The sequence below is a fragment of the Simochromis diagramma genome, unplaced genomic scaffold, assembly GCF_900408965.1.
Source record: "Simochromis diagramma unplaced genomic scaffold, fSimDia1.1 OVJJ01000438.1, whole genome shotgun sequence".
Classification (NCBI taxonomy): domain Eukaryota; kingdom Metazoa; phylum Chordata; class Actinopteri; order Cichliformes; family Cichlidae; genus Simochromis; species Simochromis diagramma.
Window position 1 is genome coordinate 730655 of NW_024387263.1, and position 19695 is coordinate 750349.

Here is a 19695-nt window from a genome sequence, read left to right on the forward strand (position 1 = left end):
GGCCATAAACACTAAATGTGCTCTTCACAGTCGCACCGCCTCACAGCTCTGCTCCGCCGCTGCTCATTTAAAAGCCACAGCACTCGGTAGCTGCTGTCACCGCGCTGTTTAAGGTGATTCATCGCTTTAACCTTTGGATAACATTTACACAAGTATTGCACATTCTGTATTTGAACATGAGTTACAGTAGACCTGCTCAGGTTTTCCTTATTTCCTGTCATATATACTGTAACTGTGTTACTGCACTGTATGCAGTAATCAGATTACAGCTACAATTATGTCATTGCAGAGGTTCTTCAGTTACCTCCATGCCGGGCGGATAGAAAGAAAAATAATTATTTCTTTCTGCGTCTTGACGGTAAAGTCAGCTGATTTCAGTTTGTGTTGCTCTAAAGTGTCTTTGTGCTGTTTTCAAGCTTTGCTTTGTGTGTTTATATGTGAAACCTGATGTAATAAATCCTTTGTAATAAAGGAGAAAATAGATCAGAGTGACAGCAACTGACTGAACCCGCTCAGATGTGGACCTCTGCCAGCGTCAGCAGCATTTCATCACCTGTGCTGAGGTCAGCGCTCGCTCTCTGTTCGCTGTCTCACCTTCACACAACGCTCATGATGCTAAACCGAAAACTCCCCTGTTTGTGCCCCACTTTGATGTGACAGTAAACCAGCGGGATGGAAACACCAGACATGCATCGGGAAGGATGAAGCACACGTGCACACACGGACTCACACGAGGCCTTCGAGCTCGGTATCATCAGAGGAGAACCTGAGGTGTTCTGAAGGCACTGACCTGTTAACAGCCATTCACTGTCACAGCTAACTAGGCAGAGACAGCAACAAGGTTTTCTGTGTGTGTGTGTGTGTGTGTGTGTGTGTGTGTGTGTGTGTGTGTGTGTGTGTGTGGCCCAGTGTCAAAGTGTTGTCCTTAATTTAGCTGATGGCGCTGAAGCACCGGCCCACTTAAAAAGGTCATCTTGTTACAGAGACAGAAAGAAAAAGAGACAGACGAGACGAGAAGTGTTAAAAATAAGAGAATGCAAAGACAGACGATCAGTGAGGGAGACGAGAGGATAATAAGGAAACGGAGGCACAGAGACGAGCAACAGGGGGAACGCAAGGACGGCGAGCGAGGCTGCAGGAAAAATGTCATCCTCTCAAAAATAACACAGCACGCCTCCGGCCCAAATACTGTACGTCACCTCGCGTTAACCCGTGCTCTGAGTGCCTTCCAGAGGCCAATAGGACACGAGGAATCTGAAACACCAGGTATAAGAAACTAAAAGAAAGGGAAACAGCGGACGACTGCGCAGACATCAGACATGATCACCTTCCTTCGCAGAAATTTACTGCTCAGCCACACAGGAGCCAATTCTGCGCTTCCCACCGATGTCCAGGAGACGAATCCGAGCAAATACAAATAATGGTTGATTATCCTAAACAGCACAAGCACCACGGTGCTCTATTGTCCATATTTGTGTGTGCAATTGTGTGTAAATGTGCATGTTTATGCAAACAATGTTGGCTTATATCCCCATTTATACAAGCGTGTACAACGAGGCTTATTTACGAGGCAGCTCAAGACGTTCTGCGTGAAAAATAACTTGGATGTGACACATTTAATTTCATGGTTTGTTACTTATATATGATTTAGCCTTGCTCAAGTGCTTCCATCTCACTGACGATTTAAAAAGAGCTCATGTGAGCGTTCGTGTCATAAAGTTTAGCTGGTTCACAGCAGTGTGATTTAGCCCTTCTTTTTTTAACTTGGCAAGAGAAACTGTAACTTTCTGCTAACACAAATTTACTCCACTAAAGAAAAGCACGTTTAAAGCTTCTTACAAATGAGAAAAAAGGTGCACAAAACATTTATAGTTCCATGTTTCTTCGTGTGCTTCTGAACTGAAACGAGGTCTGCATGAGGTCGGAAACAGCAGCGACTGCAGACATCAAGCTTAAATAAAGTCAGAGAGACGGGAACCAGAAGGCAGTCGTGTCTCTAAAGTTTAATATGGGTTTTTCTTTTTACTGCTGCTGTAAATTATTCAGCATCTCGCCATCTACAACACTCGATCCTCGTTTCCTAATGGACAGCCTGACTTCTCAGACTTTCATTGTAAAACAGTTTGAACCTCCTTCGTGCTCTCTGCTCAGAACACTGACGGATGCTCTTGTTAAGCCGTGTATGTGTTTAAAGTGAGCGACTGAAACGCTGTGTGGACTAGAGGAGCTAGAAAGTAATATCCTCTCTACATCTAAACAATTTGACGGTAGGCCTCTTTCTCTCCCTCGAGCTTGGCTTCCACTGAGACCACTTCTTTTGAGTGAACAGCAGAGGGATCAGCTGAAGGTCCAGATGTATGTCTCAGGTCCTGTTTTTAGGCCTGACATGCCACCACTTGTCCAGTTTCCTCAGATTGTTTTAAGCAGCCGCTGGACAGCATGCAGAGATGTGCCCAGTTAACTAACAGCTCTTTGGGAATCACCTGGTTAGCGCAAAAACATTATTTTATGTCAAACTGTGTAATCTTTAGTATTTTTAACAGATTCAAACAAAGAAATTAGAACAAATGATGTTTTTGTGACCGGCTGATGGTAACAACGTGCCTAAAGATACAATTTAAAACTGCCTGTTATGTGTAGACACATCATCGGTTCAGTGATGAGGCTGAACAAACTCAAACAAGCATCCCTCTGAAAATGATCAGGTACAAAGAAATGAGTGAAAAACAGCCAACGTCCAAAGAAAAACTTTGCAAGACCTTCAGAAAGGCTGCAGAAGAGTTGCAAGACAGTTGGGATCATGGAAGCTCGAAACCTTTTGTCCGGATGCTGTCCAGGACAAAACAAGAAAACAACAAAGACTGAAAGATGTTTCTGACCTTATTCTCTTGGTTGTGCCAGAAACTTCTGCTCTGTTTCCATATTTCTGTGCAAACTTTAAAGAGCACACAAAGAAAAGTCTCATTCATTCTCCTCGGGGTGCAAACTTCTAACAACAAACAGCAGACTTGTAAAACTTTTAATCAAAGGTTGCTTCTCAAAAGATGAGCAACTTTACACCAAACTAACACTAACACATCCATAGGCTGAAAAGAGTTGGAGCAAATGCACAGACTGGTACAAACTCCTGGACCGTACCCAGCAGTGACCTCTGCTGATGTTTGCTCTTAATAAAACAGTCTGGGCCTAACATTATCCCTCCAGACTCTCCTCTGCAGCTTTTCTTTCTCTTTGTTAGACTGCTAAATAATTGATGGTCTTTGTAACTGTGCTGCTGACCAGCGGTGAAAGCGCTCTGGGTCATAAATGTTTTAATTCTGCAGGTGTGGAAGCAGGCAGCTCCCTCTCCTCTTCCTCACTTCCCACCCAAAAAAGATGCTGACGCATCATCTCTGCCTGAGATGAGATTACTTTGTGGCGTCCGCATTAAGGAAAATTGAGTGAAAATATACTGAGACAACCTGAGGAACAGACGAACTGTTCAACACCTCTTTACTACAATCAGACTTTATAAATGGAATTTCAATTTGTGCCAAAGGAGCTGTGAGAGGTGAAGATCATTCAGGGTCAGCTCACCTCGCGGCTGTACGTTAGCTGGAGCGTCGCAGCAGTATGGAAACAGACTATATTGGTGTCTACGCTCCAGTCCAAGCTGTTAGAAAGTGATGAATCACCAGTTTCATTCACTAACGTCGCTGCCTTAACACTCTTAATGTTGGTCCTTCTTAAATCACACACAAGTAAAACCTGTAGGAGGAAAATGGAGGACAGCATGGAGAGCTGCTCTCGGCTTTTTTCTGTATGTTTTAATCAGATATTTGTATAAATAAAAGATAATTAACTTGTAATGTACTGACTATCACTAGGCCTGCCACGATTATTCGACTAGTCACGATTACGTCGACTATCAAAATCGTCGACGACTGATTTAATAGTCGACGCGTCGTTTGAAGCTTTGTAAGATCACAAAAGACGCAGGAATAAGTAGCAGGATTTAAGAGTGTAATAACGGACTGAAACAGAAGATGGCAGCACTGCATGTACAAGGATGCCAGCTGCCGTTAAACCCCGAAGAAGAAGAAGCAGCTGTGTCCCAGAATTCATAGCGCAGCCCAGCTCAGTTTCCAACAATGGCGGCAGCTAGTTAGTTTTAATATTACTCTTATTATTCTTTCTGGGTCACAAAATAAACGTTTAACATATTTTCAGGCGAGAATGTAGCTGTGGAAACCTCAAATATCTGCTCAGTTTATCAGGACACCACATATTTTCAAAAGCGCTCCGACGTTTTCAGAGATGTCTGTTACCCACTAGCTCGATAGCTAGCGGGGGGGCAAGGTCACTAGAGCCGTGAGAACACCGGACTCCCGGCAAATCGTTTTCAAACCCACCGCCGTCTTTCGCTACTCAGGTTAAACATGATATATGAGTCACTTAGATAACTTACAAATGTTATTGTTTGGCTTTTTTTAGTATTTTATTTGTTCCTGAGTAAATCGGTTTGGCTGAGATTAAAGTTATAGTTTTTACACAGCTGAATAAACATCAAGCAGACAGCTGATTATCAGAAGTGTGAGATGCTGGAGAATTTACTCCGGTGTCCTGTTATATTTTAGATAGCAAGGAGTTTATTAAACTTCACCGAAACAATCTGCAGATTTCATTAAAATTTAATAAACTATCATCTTGCCTTTATTTTTAGTTAGCACAGACCGTAAACACTTAAAGCTGTAAGCTAATGATAGTTATATAAGAGCAGATGCTGCTGGTGCAATAAGCTGTACGTTTTACGTCCAATGGATGATGATCTGATTAGTCAACTAATCGCAAAAATAATCGTTTGTGGCAGCCCTAACTATCACAGACTTTCTGTATTGTAGTTGTAATCTTAGTCATGGTCAGTCTGTTGTGTCATCATAACTCTGTGACTCTCACACAGTCTCTAACATTTTATGTGAGATTAGAATCGCACAGCTCGCATCTCCGTCGCTCCTGTGGCGTCACGTTCATTTGTGTCTCCAGGTGTTTCCACTTCCCTCGTTCCCCTCCTGTGTATCTGTATTTGAGTCCTCTGTGTCCGTCTGTTCCTGGTCGGGTCGTCTGTTGTGGTCGTACAGGGTTATAACTGTCTTCATAGTCAGAGTTTTATCCAGTTTAGGTTTCAGTTTAGTTTCGCCCTTGTTTCACTTCACCTTGTTCTTCAGTTTTTTGTATCGGCCACAATAAAGGTTCACTTATTGTTAAATCTTCGTCGGTTTCTCCTGTCTCTGCGTTTGGGTCTGTTCCATAAATACGTCTGTGTTTCCCGCCGTGACATAAACAAGTAAAGCTCGTCCTTCCCGACATTTCAAAATTGTAACTTTACGACACCACGAAGAACAAACTTTACTGACTGTTAAATTGTTACAGTTTAATTTTGACCGTTGTTTTCAGGGTTGATCCTGAGGTGGCAGACATGTCGGGCCTCTTCCTCGTCACCTGATGCTGACGCAGCAGCCCGGCTCAGCTGAAGTTTATCTGAAGCTAAACTTCAGCCTTCACAGCTGTTTGACATTTACAGTTTCAGGTGTTTTTACCAGCAAACTGTTTTTATGAGGTTTCTTTTTTCAGTTTTTTATTTTTTCAGACTTTCTGTAGGTCTGTCTGATTATGATGTCGTCATCAATTTGTACATAACTGTAATGTGATTAAAATGCGCTTCATCGGTTAGACCAAAGGTCCCAAAATATCTACCAAAGAAAACTGCAGACCATGTTTGTGTCCTAGCACAGAGACATATAAGAACAACATGATAATATAAGGCGATGCAGTTTAGGTTATTAAGGTTATATTTATATATATTCTTTCTTACAAACATGCCAAGCTTTAGCTCTCCGTGTCAAAAAGCTCTTGATACTAAATTAAAATATTTCCAAAATATATTAACTTCACTCAGTGTAACTAAAAGGAAGGCTGAAATATTCCACATTAATCAGGTTACATTTACTCTCGGTGTTGATGGGTTTAAGAAGCCACAGAGCCTGAAATGAGCTCAGATATCTGAGAGTCTGCACACAACACCCACTGAAAGAGCTTCTACAAGTCAGAGCTACATGCGAGAGACACTCGTGAAGACACTCGTAGTTCAGCGGTTGAAGCACTCAGTGTGAAAGGAATGAGTGCAGCATGAAGCGAAAGAAAGTCCTTACTGCTCCGTGCAAACTGAGCAGTGGGTGGTGAACATATATTAATAAAACACTTTAAAAGTCGACATATTGAGTTTGAAGCACCTGTGAACTTGCACCGCAGTCAGCCGAGCGCGCCGCTACGAAGCGCTGCAAAAGTTCATGTCGGAGCTGAAAACATTAGCACTCTGTAGCATTCTTAATGTACCGGTTTCAACTTTTTAGCTCATTTAGCACACTCATCTCAACACGACCTCTTAGCATCAGTGGGTGAGAGGATGCTCCTGGATCATCAGTTGCACAGGAAATGTTTTTGCACGGTTAAAATACTTTTTAAGATCCTTCTTTTTGTTTCATCTCAGCCGGTCCTTTGCTCTCTTGGACATTTTTCTCTTCCTCGTTCTTTTCGTGCCATCATACAGGACTCTGTCTTTTGTTTCCAGCTCACTGCTCTGCTGCTGTACACCAATTACAGTCTCTTTTGTTTCATTCTTATCACACCTGCCGATGAGCTTCGGATAATCCGCGTTTCATTGTCTTCCAGTCATTTCTGCAACAATCTGAAAGCTAGAAAAGACTCTGCAGCTGTGATTCACTCTCCTGCCTCCTCTATTGTCCTGAAAGAGTTTATCTTCTAAACTTAACCCTAACACACCCATATATTCAGTCCTATTATGAGCCCCTGTGTTGCATCAGGCCCCTTTTCATGATCCCAAGAGGAAAAGAGAAAAAAAGGAGGATGGTGCAATTCCCACACTGAGCTGCGTGCAGCATCTATAATTTCACACAGCAGCTCTGATAGGCTCGGATGATAAAATAACAGTGATTACATCACAATTGCAGAACTGTACATCTACCGCCATTGTTGTTACTTGATTCTTGAACAATGAATGTCTTTCTAAATATTCTGAGGAGGAGAGATTTCCACTGCAGCGAGTCGGTGCGACGAGCTTCAGGAAGGTGAGAGTCTCTCGCTCTCTCTCTCTTTATGTAAGACTGTTTAAACCGTGCAGGTCGTCCTGATTGGATTCAAATTCCGACTCGCGGTTGATATTTTAGGAAGACGGTCGCATCTAGTTTTACTTGGCGGTTATGTGACCTGACAGCAAGGTCCAAAAGAAGCACAAGGTCTGAGTGACAATAAACAAACACATCAGTTTTCCACCTTCCTGCTGCTTTTCATCACATTTCAGTTGGAGTCGCTGCGTTTTGACTGAAACGTCTCCAGGCAATGTTTCTCTCAGCCCACTCTGACTCAGACGAGCTCTTCAAGGCGAGTTTCTATTCACTGGGCAAATTACATTAACTGGCCCAGTGTGATCAATCAACTACAAACCAAAGCTGATTAGAAAACATCACCTCTGTAACGAAAGAGGAACAGCTCGCCTCGCCCTCAGCCCGAGCGCTCATTTATTCACACTCTACATCTCTCCTGTGATATCGTCATTGGATAACACCAGGTTCGTCTTACGTTTGTCGACTGGATGATTACACGTTCACAGGTACCGGTGTAAACACAGGCTTCCACAGAGAGTGTGGAGTGTTGTTGGTGCTGCAGCTTCAGGGCCCGTTTTTGTTGCAGTGCAGCGAGCCGGCAAAGACAGCTCTGACCGTTTGATATTTTCCTGACCTTGAAATCCGCCTTAAGCATCTGCGTGGTATTTTGGTGCCCAGCACGAAGGGCAGGGTGCAGCGCTGGGAGGAGAAGTCCAAACAGGTGCAAGGTTGGTTCAAATGAAGAGGCACAAAGCTGTTGGTATTTTGGTGGAAAAATCCATCTGAGACTACGCGGGCGAGTCAACCTGCTAAACTAAAAAGTAAATAATGCATTTTAAGTGAATCCCTTCACAGCAGGCAGGATTTAAACTGCATCAGTATACAGCAGTTCTAGCTCGAACATCAGGAAATGGATCGATCTAGAAATCGTGCAGCTGCTTTATATTTTTCTCTCACTTCATTAGATCTTTGCAGCTAAATCTAAATATGACTATATGTTGTAAGGAGCAGTTTGCCACGTTGGCACAGTCATTTACTGCATTTAACCTTTATGAAATCACACACCGGCAGACGTCACTGTGTGGAGATATCATCTGAATTTCAGGAGCGGACCACTCCTCCTTCACGCCCCCGCCGGCCTCAAGCTATAAAAGCCCCCCTCCACCAATACCTGCTGTTCTCATTTTCATGCCCCACCCTTCCCGACCATTTCCCCTCTCTTCTCCTCTTTTCCTTTCCTTCATTCATTTCTCGTTAGTACATGAGGATCTGCTGGCCCGGGAGCTTCCCCCAACCGCAGCACCATTTCACACTTCCTCGTCCCTCATCGCCCATCGTTACCGTGGATGTGGTCCCAGCTAGTGAAACGATGGGCTTTTACGGCGGATAATCCTGTGTGTCATTGCCTCCTTTGCAAATTTCATTTTAGGAAAAGTGGAATTTTATGTTTGTTCTCATAAGGGCGAATGCTGCCATGTCACATTTTACGGTATGAAGTGAGATACAGAGGAATTAAAGCAGAAACAGCTCGCACTGGTGCAGTCATAAAAACAGCTCCATCAACATTTATGACTTAATTTTGTACCAATCGTACAAGCTGAATAAAGCTGGCACCCTCTGCCTCTGGGATCAGCTCCGAGTCGCATCATGCTGTGGTGCTGTTTTTTAAAAAATGCCTTTAATAGCTTTTTTCCTGGATTTTTGGTTTCAACTTCTATTTAATAAAAAAAAACTGAAGACTGTTCACTTCCTTGTTCCTGCGTCTCCCGCTGAACCATGCTAACTGATGTAGTTGAGGACGATGTGCTGGGCCAGCCTGTGTGTTCAGTCTTCAGTGCGCTGCACTCTTGAACTTAACACGTGACAATGAAGCTTCGACAAAGCCGAACCCTTAAACTTTCAGGACTCGCTGTGTGCAACGACTTTGCTCTCTCAGAGAGAAACAATCATGACGAGTGACTGAGTCCAAAACATCTGCCATCATCTTTGCTCAGAGCTATCAGAGATACAAAGGACAGAAAATGATCGTGCATGTGGCAGGAACGAGAGAGCAAGATGTGCAACGTGTTTTACTGATATTTAATGTTTAATCTTCTTCCCTCGATTTAAAAGCATCACAATGAAACTTTTCCAATAGTGAAAGTTTGATGACCTTAAAAACTGTTTAATTTAGGTCAATTTAATAATTTATTAAGCTGAAAGGAGTAACTGAATATGAATGTGAGCACCAGCCTGAGATTCTTTGGTTTTTAAACCAGGTCAAATGTCAACATCTGGACAAAGATGTGTCCTGAGTTCACAGACACAGTTTCTCGTTGTTTTTCTGACTTCACTTGAAAGATGACTCTGACTGTTTCTCTCTAACACAAGCAGAGACCAGCAGCAGCTCCAGACAGTGAAGGAGCATATATATTTGGACTGTGCCAGGTGTAATCCCCCCGCACTGAGAATCCTTTTATGTCTGCTGATTTCAGCTGCAGCGAGGAGCTCTGCATCCCAGTGTGATTTAGAAGAAAATAGCAAAACACAAACTTCCTCCCCATCTCCGTCTTCTCTCTGTTTTTTATCCTGCAGCTGCTCAGTAACTCTGGCCTAATGCTCTGAAGATTAAAGGTCAGCTAAATCCACAGAGGCCCACAGAGTTCCCACCTGCTGCATACAGTGTAAAACACTGTGGTGTAAAGATCACAGAAATATTAAAGACAGCGGTGTCACTGCATTTTCCACACTGACAGAACCTCCCGGTGATATTTTACATGTTCCTATGTTTGGTATGAAAAAAAGATCACGTGACATGTGAGACGTTACACACTGCATCAGGTTCACTCAGCAGTCCTGCAGTGTAATAAGTGCAGGCTGCAGTGACGGCCTCTGTTTCCCATCATGCCTCTGATGGACTGAGCATTCTGTTTAGATTTTCTGTTCCTTTTGCTTGATGTTTGAATCGTATCTGAACTGAAGTGTGGCTGAATTACATTTACAGAAGTTCTTGTTTTTAATATTATGGATCCTTTTTCACTTTCCGTGACTTTTACTGTGATGAGCACTGATGCTAATAACTACTGGCTGACTGAAAAATCTCCAAATTATGAATCATATTTAATCTTGCACATACTGAAGAGATAATCTGTGTAAAACCAAAGAAGTCAAAATGCTGTCTGCATTAAAAATGCATAAATGTATTTATTTTAAACTGTGTGCCTTGAAAGCAGAGTACAGAAGCATCGGAGATATCAAGCACAGCTCAGACTTCTTAAAGAATATTATAAATATATTTGTATATGATTTATTTAAAATGTTTGTCTGGCACACAGAGTGCTGTCACTCTTTGATGTGGATGCTGACGAACCAAACAAGCTCCAAAGCTCACCAACATTTTGAAGATGAGAGTGTACAATGACCGCGACTGTCCTCATTGACACGTTTTGGATTGTTGCAGAGAGCAGCAGAGGGCAGAACATGAGAGCAGAGAGTCAAACTGAGCTGTTTTTAAATTCGTGACCAGCCTGATGCACAGCGAGCGCAGGCCCAGAAGCCTCTCCCACTGTCAGTGTGTGTTTGGGTTCTTTTTCCCCTGAAACTCTGTCTTGATTGGTTTAATCTCTGCTGTGAAGGGTGACCGGACACACACACACTCGCTGTGTTTTCATATCATCATATCATTTCATATCAACATCTTATTGACAGAATGCTTTCTCCAGCCCCTGACCCTAAACCTAACCATAACCTAACTGTAACCCTGACACTAAAACCACATTTTGAGTCTCAAAAATGGCTTCGAACTCATGGGGACGGGTTTTGGTCCCCACAAGTACAGTAAACTTCCAATCATTGGTCCCTGAATACACCCTCACACACACACACATATCAATGAGTCCTGAGGGTGAGGGACTCGGGTGTACAGTAATTCCTAAATGGTGAATTCAGTACTTTTGTAACCCTCCTTGAATTAAAGCTGAAAGTCGGGACTGAATTTGGACTGAAATCCCCTGCAGTGGTGTTCAGAGGCAAAGTGAGGAAGAAAAGTGTCATTGTCCAAAAACATATAAACCAAACTGTAATAATTTAGCCACAGAAAGACTAAATTTCCAACAACATCTCTGTTAGATTAAAATACTGCAGATTTAAACATATTGCCAACCAGTGTTGGTCAAGTTACTTGAAAAAAGTAATCAGTAACTAATTACTGATTACTTCCCCAAAAAAGTAATCCCGTTACTTTACGGATTACTTATTTTCAAAAGTAATTAATTACTTAGTTACTTTTTAAAAACATGATTTACAACCTGAATAGGTGATAAAGCGATAGATCTTTCAGCCCAATTCTACTTTTTCTGCATAATCATCATACAAAATGTAATCAAATGGAAAAGTCTCTTTTTAAAACTTGTTTTATTAGTTTTAATCTTTTAACTTTATGCATCAAGCAAAAATTTAATTATATGCAACATTCTCTGACTGGAAGAAATTAGTTTAACATTTAAACCTATTTTCTGCACATTCCAGCACATAAAATAAAATATTTTGTGTGTTTACACTCAGTCTTTCAAATAGATGCAAGTAAAACACAGCAGAACATAAATAAAGTCAAAGACTACAAGTAACGCGTTACTGCCCTTCTCTGTTGCCAACAAATAAAAGAAAATCAGACATTTTTTTACAAAGAGCGATCCACAGCAGCTCTCAGATCAGAGCTTTGAGAAACGCTGCTTTCACTGAGTGCGAGCTGCCCTCTCTGTGGCCCCGACGGCTGCGGTAATCTGAACGCTGATGAACCTCAGCGTGTGAAGTTTTTACAGTGCAGCTGGATTAGAGCAGACTCTGAGCAGGAAGGCATTTCCTCCGGGAGACACAGCGATTCGTTTCAACCAGCAAGCCCATTGTGGAGAAACCAGGTGATTAGAGTGGAACTAACAGGATTGGGCTGGTGCCTCTCTGCTGGGAGAGAGAGAGCGAAAACACACGAGGCGGTGCACACACACAGAAACCATCACACAGCACAACAAGGCACGCAAAGGTGGGAATGCACGCGAGTGGGCTCAATCACACGTTGGCTCTTTGAGCTCGTGTCACACAGATTTGCACTAAACTCACACATAATGAATTTCCACACACTTTCCATACACTGTTAACACAACCAAAGCTTTTACTACTGGTAGCGTTTAACTACAATCAGAGCACACAAACTATCAACCAAATTCCAGTGTAAGTCACTATTGTGTCACCCAAAAATGTGTAAACCCATCTGTAGTGTCTGGCAGTGGGATGGTGGGAGTGGATGCTTTGGGTTGAAGGGCGGGGCTTGTTCAGGTGCATCGGACAGTTTTTTAGTCAGACTAATCGGCACCTCAGATGGCAACGACTGCAACGTTGTAACTGCTTCTGTTTCTCAGTAGACGCGTACAGAAATATTCAAATACTTCTTAGTTGATGGGTTTTATTGTTTTGATACAATCACTGTGTCTGACATCGCTCAGACTCACAGCAGTGACCATCAGGCTTCAGTTCATCTAAATGCTGCCACTGTAGCAACTTCCTCACATTTAATAACTTTTTGTTTCCAGCACCCAGAACAATCTCTGGACACTACTGCATCACAGTGGGAGGCCTTGCTCTTCACTGCTTCTGTCTGAGCTGCTGCACTCAGACAGAAGCAGTGTGTGAGAGAGAAAAGTAAGAAAAGGCGAATTACTCTTAAATCGCAGCACAGCCATCATCTTTAACTTATGTGTGTGGAGTTGTCCACACTGAGGTTATATAAAATCCAACTTTCTTGCTTAGACTGCCCACAGGCTGTCTCTGGATGTTTTCTCTCACTTCTAGTGTTTGCTCAAATGTGCCATCACTTCTTCTTCTCCAGCTACCTACTCTTCTACCACAAGGATGACATAACCAGAGGCCAGAGGTTCAGGTTTAACTAAGCATGACACCCATTTCTACTCTGACTGACTGAAGGAGTCTGTACGCTACAAAAGCTGCAAACATGCTAAAGGCAGCGCCGCTGAATATTACACGTTTCACTCAGTTTAGTTGCAAGTAATAAACAAATATGTGCGTGAGGCTGTGAGTGGTCTGCTGCAGCATTTTGGATGTCTGATAACTGAAAAACATGCATACATGCAAACGTATGCATCTGCAGTATGTCTGCTGTTTAACATTAGCAGTGCATTCACACGTCAGTTAACAGAAACATCTGGTAGTTTGGTTCTGTTGTGGGAAAGCAGCAGCATGGGCCCCGTGCAGGATGGAGCAGCCATCAGCTACGACTACGCCCAGCAAGAAAGGAAGGAGCTGTGGTGGAGGTGGGCTGCAAAGCAGCTTGCATCAGCTAATCTGTTAGCCGTTCAGCTAACCTACGATGTCTGCAGATTAGCTATGTGACATGAATGACGGGTCAAATCAAATACTGTTACAGGAGCTTCCGATTCATCAGAGTTTGAGTAAAAACATGAACAAACATTTAAAAGAACAGGGTTCTGGATCCTGACACGTCTGTTTTATTCCATTTTGCTCTTCCTGGCTTCAGTGGCAGCCAAACTAAGAGTCAGTGTAAAGATGCAGGTTGGAGACGAGCTGTCTTTGATAAGCAGCGCTCTACTGCAGGCCTCCCAGATCACTGACATTTGCATGAGGAAGCCTGAGCTTCAACTTTTTCTTTCTTATTATGCCTGCTGTGCTGAATCCTATTGCCCTTGCTGTAACCCACAGATTTGAATGGTGGTGCATCGCCCACAGCCAAACTGGTCCTCGGCAAGTCAAGGCAAAGCTTCCCTGGAGATGCGACCTCTCAACAAGACCTGATTTTTACTGGCACTCTGGCTTATTTCACAGATTCAACCATAACATTTAATGTGCACCTGAGGTGCTTTTTAAAGAACAGCTTTTTAAAACTTACCCTACGTATGACTTATTTAAGGGGAACCGCAAACCGATAGGATCCTCGGAGCACTGCGACACAGTCACTGTGAAGAAAACCTGAGATTTTAAAACCTCACTCTGTGGTTTAACAGCCAGATCTGCAGCAGAGAGAAGAACGGTCCTTCTGCTTCATTTATCAGCTGCTGGGGAGCATCATGGGACTGACATCACAGAAATACAGCGCAGTGCCCGGTCGTATATCAAGCACCACACAACGGCCCACTCTAGACTGGTCTGCCGTAAGGAAGGATTATATAGATATAACATAACTGTTAACTTATGACACGTTCTCATGGAAATCTCACTTATCTCTGCTTATCAATAGTAAGAATGAGTGAAATGACTCATTAGCGTCAATGCTCCTAAAATGTTCATTCTGATGAGTTCAGTGAAGTTTCTCTGTAAAATACTTTGAAGATATTTTCCCAATATCTAAAACATCACATTTACCACTATTTAGCAAGCTTCATGTCACCAGTGAGTCACACAAGAAAAAGAAATGGATGTGATTGAAATGAAGCAAAACTCAGAAGCTACAGACTGCAGTCAGCTCGAGCTGCACTGCTGCTCTCTCTCTCTCACTCACACACACACACACACACACACACACACACACACACACACACACACACACACTCTCTCTCTCTCCCAATTGAGTGCTGCTGCTGCAGTTTCATTCCCTCCACCATCCCAACATCCACCTGTACAGGATTATTTACTCATCACTCCCGACTTTCTATACGACGTGTTTGTAGGATGTGATAGGCTGAGAGCTTATAGATGCCAAAGCAAACGTACTCTGCTACAGTAATAAGTTATTTCAAACATGAGTTGTCTGACTGAATTGCAGTTATGAAAACAGCGAGCCTCAGTGACTCATATTTGTTGGAAAATGCAGCTCATCGCATTTCAACAATTGCATCCTGGTGTATATGAAAGCTGTGATGCTGGTAGAGAGCGTACTTTATTTCAGTTTCCCATCCTCTCACACAAACAGCAGCTCGATTAACTCCGGCGCACCTGAAGAGATAAAAAGAGGAATGCAGGAAAAAATCTGTGTGCAGTTTAACCAGTTATTAAATCACAGAGATCAACTTTTCTTCTGCAAGAGAAACTCGAGTACAGAAGAGGAAACTGTGACAGAGGTGGGAAAGTCAAATAAAGTGAGACAAATATGTTTAAAAAATCAGACTATTTTTTAATATTTAAATGAATCTAAACTGATTTTAAGTTCATTAGTATTGGTTCAGGTAGCAGAAGTCAAACTCCCCATGATGAGATATTCAGTGAAAATCACCTTTACATTTTAGAAGTGACAAATCGCTGCTCAGTGCATTACTGCATTACAACACAGCCAGAGATATTACAAGAAATAAGGTCGTATCAATAAATTACTGAATGACACAGAGAGCAGACACTAAATGTGGGATTTGTTTTTCACAGTTCCCTCCTGAGACATTCAAATCCACCTGAAATCCAAACTGAAGGTCGGCTTGTTTTATTTCTGGCACCGCCTCATCATTAAGACAAAATAAAGAACAAAGCAATAGCTGATCTCTTTCATGCCACCTATCTGCAGCACAGAGCAGGCAGCAGATAAACAGTAAAGCCTCTTATGGACCGAGAGAATGAAACAGGAGGAGGGGAAATGGACAGACCAGGACCAAACACACAACAGGCTAAAAAGCTACAAGCCTGTTAGCGTGTGAGCCAGACGTGGTGATTTTAAAAAGGGAGAGTGATGGAAACAAAGCTCTTGGTGTGAGTCACAGGCTCAGGGAAGCAGCTCCAGTAAAATCTGTTAGATTAAACAGTCAACACTCTGCTTAATTCATTCCACAAAATAAAATGAAAAGCTGACATATGAGTTTTACCTTTGTAAAAAAAACAAAAAAAACTGTCTCCCAATTTCTTTTTGTGTGACTGGGACAAACCGGAGTGTGGAGCAGATCATTTTGGAACAACATCGCTCTCCCAGAACTCCACCACTGTGTGCTGTGTGAATAAATTAAAGGTTTAGGAGATTTGCAAATCTTTGCATTCTGTTTTTATTTTTAAATAGATATCCTCAAAAAGATACATATGACACATAATCTCTACGGACTCACGTTCATTTTGCAGAGAAATTACCTCACAAAGCTCTCAGGTAACAGCATGAAGGCAGTATTATATTGAAAGCTGCTCGTTCAACATGAGCCAGCAACAAGCACTGAATGTTACAGAAACTGATGACGTTTTTCTAGAAGATAAAATAAATCTGTGGCTCTACCAGAACAAAATCATGTTTTGTTCTGGTAGAAAACAATTCTTGCTCTTCAAAATGTTACGTTGGAGTAAAAAGCCAGCCGTGAAAAACAGCAAAGCAAAGACACACACACACACACACAAACATGCTTCACTGGACTGCCTTTAGCTTTGATGACATTGAGCATTTGCTGTGGCATAAATGTAATAATGTAACAAGCTCATAGAAGGTCATAACATTCATTTCTGTCCAGAACTTTGTTAAATTTTACAGATGTGACAGTTTGACCGCGATGAAAAGTCTTCACTAACACATCCACAGATTCTCAGGGGTTCAGCAGAAAATGCTGTAACTGAGTACATTTAGGTGGTCGGCTGATATCCTGAACCTGGACTTGACCAACTGAAGCAACCTCACATCATAACACTCACACAGGCTTGTACAACGGGCACTAACTGGGCATGATGGGTGCATCACTTCATCTAGCTCTCTTCTTGGCTGATGTAGCTACAGGGTCAGTCTGGACTCAGACCTCCTGACCTTTATCCATCGCTCCAGAGCCAAATCTTTATTCTCACTTGGAAACTGACATCTTTTTCCTCAATGATCTATGTGGGTAAATGTTTTTCTTAATCTCAGCCAGATCCTTAGTTGTTTGTGACTTCTTCTCTCTGACAAACAAACCTGTTAGGAGGAGAGCTTTTCAGGTGTGGTTTATCTGTCTGTGGTTGCCTTGAGTCTTAACACAGCCTTTAGCTGGAGCAGCAGCAGCAGCTCTGGTGTTCCTGAGAGTTTCGAACATGGCTGCAGGTCAGTCGTGTTACAGAAGTGCTCGAGAGGCGAGTAAACAGACTTAAAGTGGAACAGCATGCTTTGAGTTGTATATACCAGTGAATGGCACAAATAAAGCTTAAGCTGTAAGGCTTCTTGTGTGGGCAGCAGGGTCAATTAGGTGAGTTTGCTCTGTCAGATATTTGTGAGATGAATGGGTGAAAACACTGAATCACTTTCTCTGCAGACATGCGGTGAAATTCCCCGTACAGCATGCTGTCATGGTCTTCATACATGTTCTGATAAAACGCTGTCCCTGTGGAGTCTGGCTGCAACGAACACATTCCTGTAATGTGATGCTGGATCAGAAAGAAACACTTTGTATTGATAGGACAAAATATTGACACACAATCTTTGTCCTAGTTTCAAAGAATGCCTGCCAGCAGTTTAGATTTTGGTTTTCAAAAAATTTGAAGAAACCTAAAAGTTACCACAAAGAAACTTAAACTAAGTAGTACTACGGGTGTTTTCCCACCTGCAGTGTTTAGTCCGTTTAAATTGAACTCTGGTCCATTTTCCCCCTCGGTGTGGTTGATGTGTGCAGATATGAACACAGTAATCGGGGGAGACCCAAAAGCCTGCACTTCGACCCTCTGGAGGAGGCGCTTCATTTATGGTGTGAATGTGATCCAACCCCAGTCTGAACCAACTACCAGGTGTTACAAGTTTCAGCTAAAAAAATGTCCCGTAGCCATGTTGGCTTTATATTCTCAGTGCAGGAAGGTACTACAGATGAGCAAAGGTCTGTCCAACCAGCAGCTAGCTGTTATATTAGCGACCTTTAGCAGGATAATTTAAAGTAGAGCCAGAGTAGCACTCTGTCAGAGCAAAGGTTAGAGATTAAACATCTGAGTACAGCAGCCAAGGATGAGACACAACCCTTCAATCAAATGTGTTTCAAAAGAAAAACATGTCTAATAGTAAGTGCTGCTCAAAGTCAGTCTTTGTGAAACAGATGTTTGTTGTTAGATTAGGTTTGTATGGAAAGCCTGACAGAAGCAGAGATTGATGCCATGGCGATCAGCAAACAAAAGTTCTTGGTAGAATAAGAACATGCCTCCGATTTCTGGAGAGGCGGAGTTAGCACTGTCGGAAATTTCAAAGTAAGAGACGGTTCAGTCTACTAGCAGATCTACTACAGATGGCTTTGTGCTTCTGGCTCCATAGTTTAATGTTTAAGAAAAGAAACGAGTAGCCAAGTGTATTTAATCAGATATTTAAAAACTTATGCAGCCCACCCAAGTGTAGGCTATTATAACAGTTGCTGTTGCAATGCAGTGTAGCACCACATGGTGGCGTCTCTTGACTCGTGACTGGTAGGTCACGCCCTTTTTGTTCTTCTTCACTGTGTAGCGTCTCTGTAATGGATTCTTCCCTATGTACGCAGACTGTGTGCTCTCAAGTAACGTGTAGTAGAGCTGGCACTTTTATTTTTTTGATATTTAAAATAAATGAGTACTTGTGGAAAGTTAGAAGTCGCTCATTCGCTATCCAGCTGCACACCTCTGCAGCTGGCTTCATCTCCACGTTACACTATGTGAGTTCTGGTGAGAGTGAGACGTGAGTTCAATACATTACCAGCAGCTGTGCCAACCATAAAAGCATCTCACGACTTTTACCTCTTTGTTTCCCATAATTTCACCTCTCTACTCTCATCAATTATGCATTTTGTTACATTAGCTTCATCAGTATATATCTTCAGAGTGTCTAACACGATCTACCAGAGTGAAGTTTAAATTCTGAAAAGTAAATGTTGAAAAGGAGAAATGAACAGAAAAAATGTATCTGGTATTTATTTGCATAAGTTTGCGTCACATGCAGTTACAGACAGCAGCTAAATAAACAGCAATTTTCTCAGCATTGATCAAATAAATAGAAATGAATAAATCAGGAGCAAAAGTTGGTCTGAGAGAAAAGCTTTGAACAACCAAAGCTGTCAGCCTGGCTCACCTTGACATTTGGCTTCCTCGTCGAGAACCCTCGGTACCATCCTGAAAGAAAACACAAACAGCAGTGACTAAGACTGATGAACAAACACGGAGATCGTGAAGAGTGAAAAGTGGCCATGACTCAGCAGCCGGAGGGAACGTGCAGTGACTTTGACTTCAGCATTTTCCAACACAGAGATCTTTGTTCAAGAAATTCTGTCTTACAGGAGCTGTTTTAATGGAAATATACAGCTAACCAAAAAATGAAGGTAATGGTAAAACTTGAAATTCCACCATTAACAGTTTATGGTTCTCAGCACTACAGCATAACACACATGGTTTGATACGAACTTATTACATAGTAGTAATATGTAGTTATTGCCCATAACGTGGGTCTATTCGCCCATACACATCCAAACGTTTCACACAAAAACAATAAAAGAGATTGGCGTCCAGTTAATGCACATTTTAAGAAAAGCAAGAATCAAACTTGTAGTTTGATTCTGCAGGTTTAGTATGGATGGAAAATGATCGTGCAAATCTCAAGTCCTCATTCAGTCAAAAGTAGGGATGGGTACCGGTGTCCGGTGCCATGATGGCACCGGTTCTGACA

General features: G+C 42.3%; 1 protein-coding gene across 7 annotated transcripts in view; it reads right to left on the reverse strand.

Moving 5' to 3' along the window:
* LOC120715363 (dedicator of cytokinesis protein 3) overlaps positions 1 to 19695 on the reverse strand; it is a 249886-nt gene that overhangs the window by 134732 nt on the left and 95459 nt on the right. For all 7 annotated transcript variants that reach the window (XM_040002307.1, XM_040002309.1, XM_040002305.1 and 4 more), the window contains exon 3: positions 19105 to 19145. In XM_040002307.1, coding sequence (XP_039858241.1) covers positions 19105 to 19145 — 41 coding nt within the window. The remainder of the gene's footprint in view (positions 1 to 19104; positions 19146 to 19695) is intronic.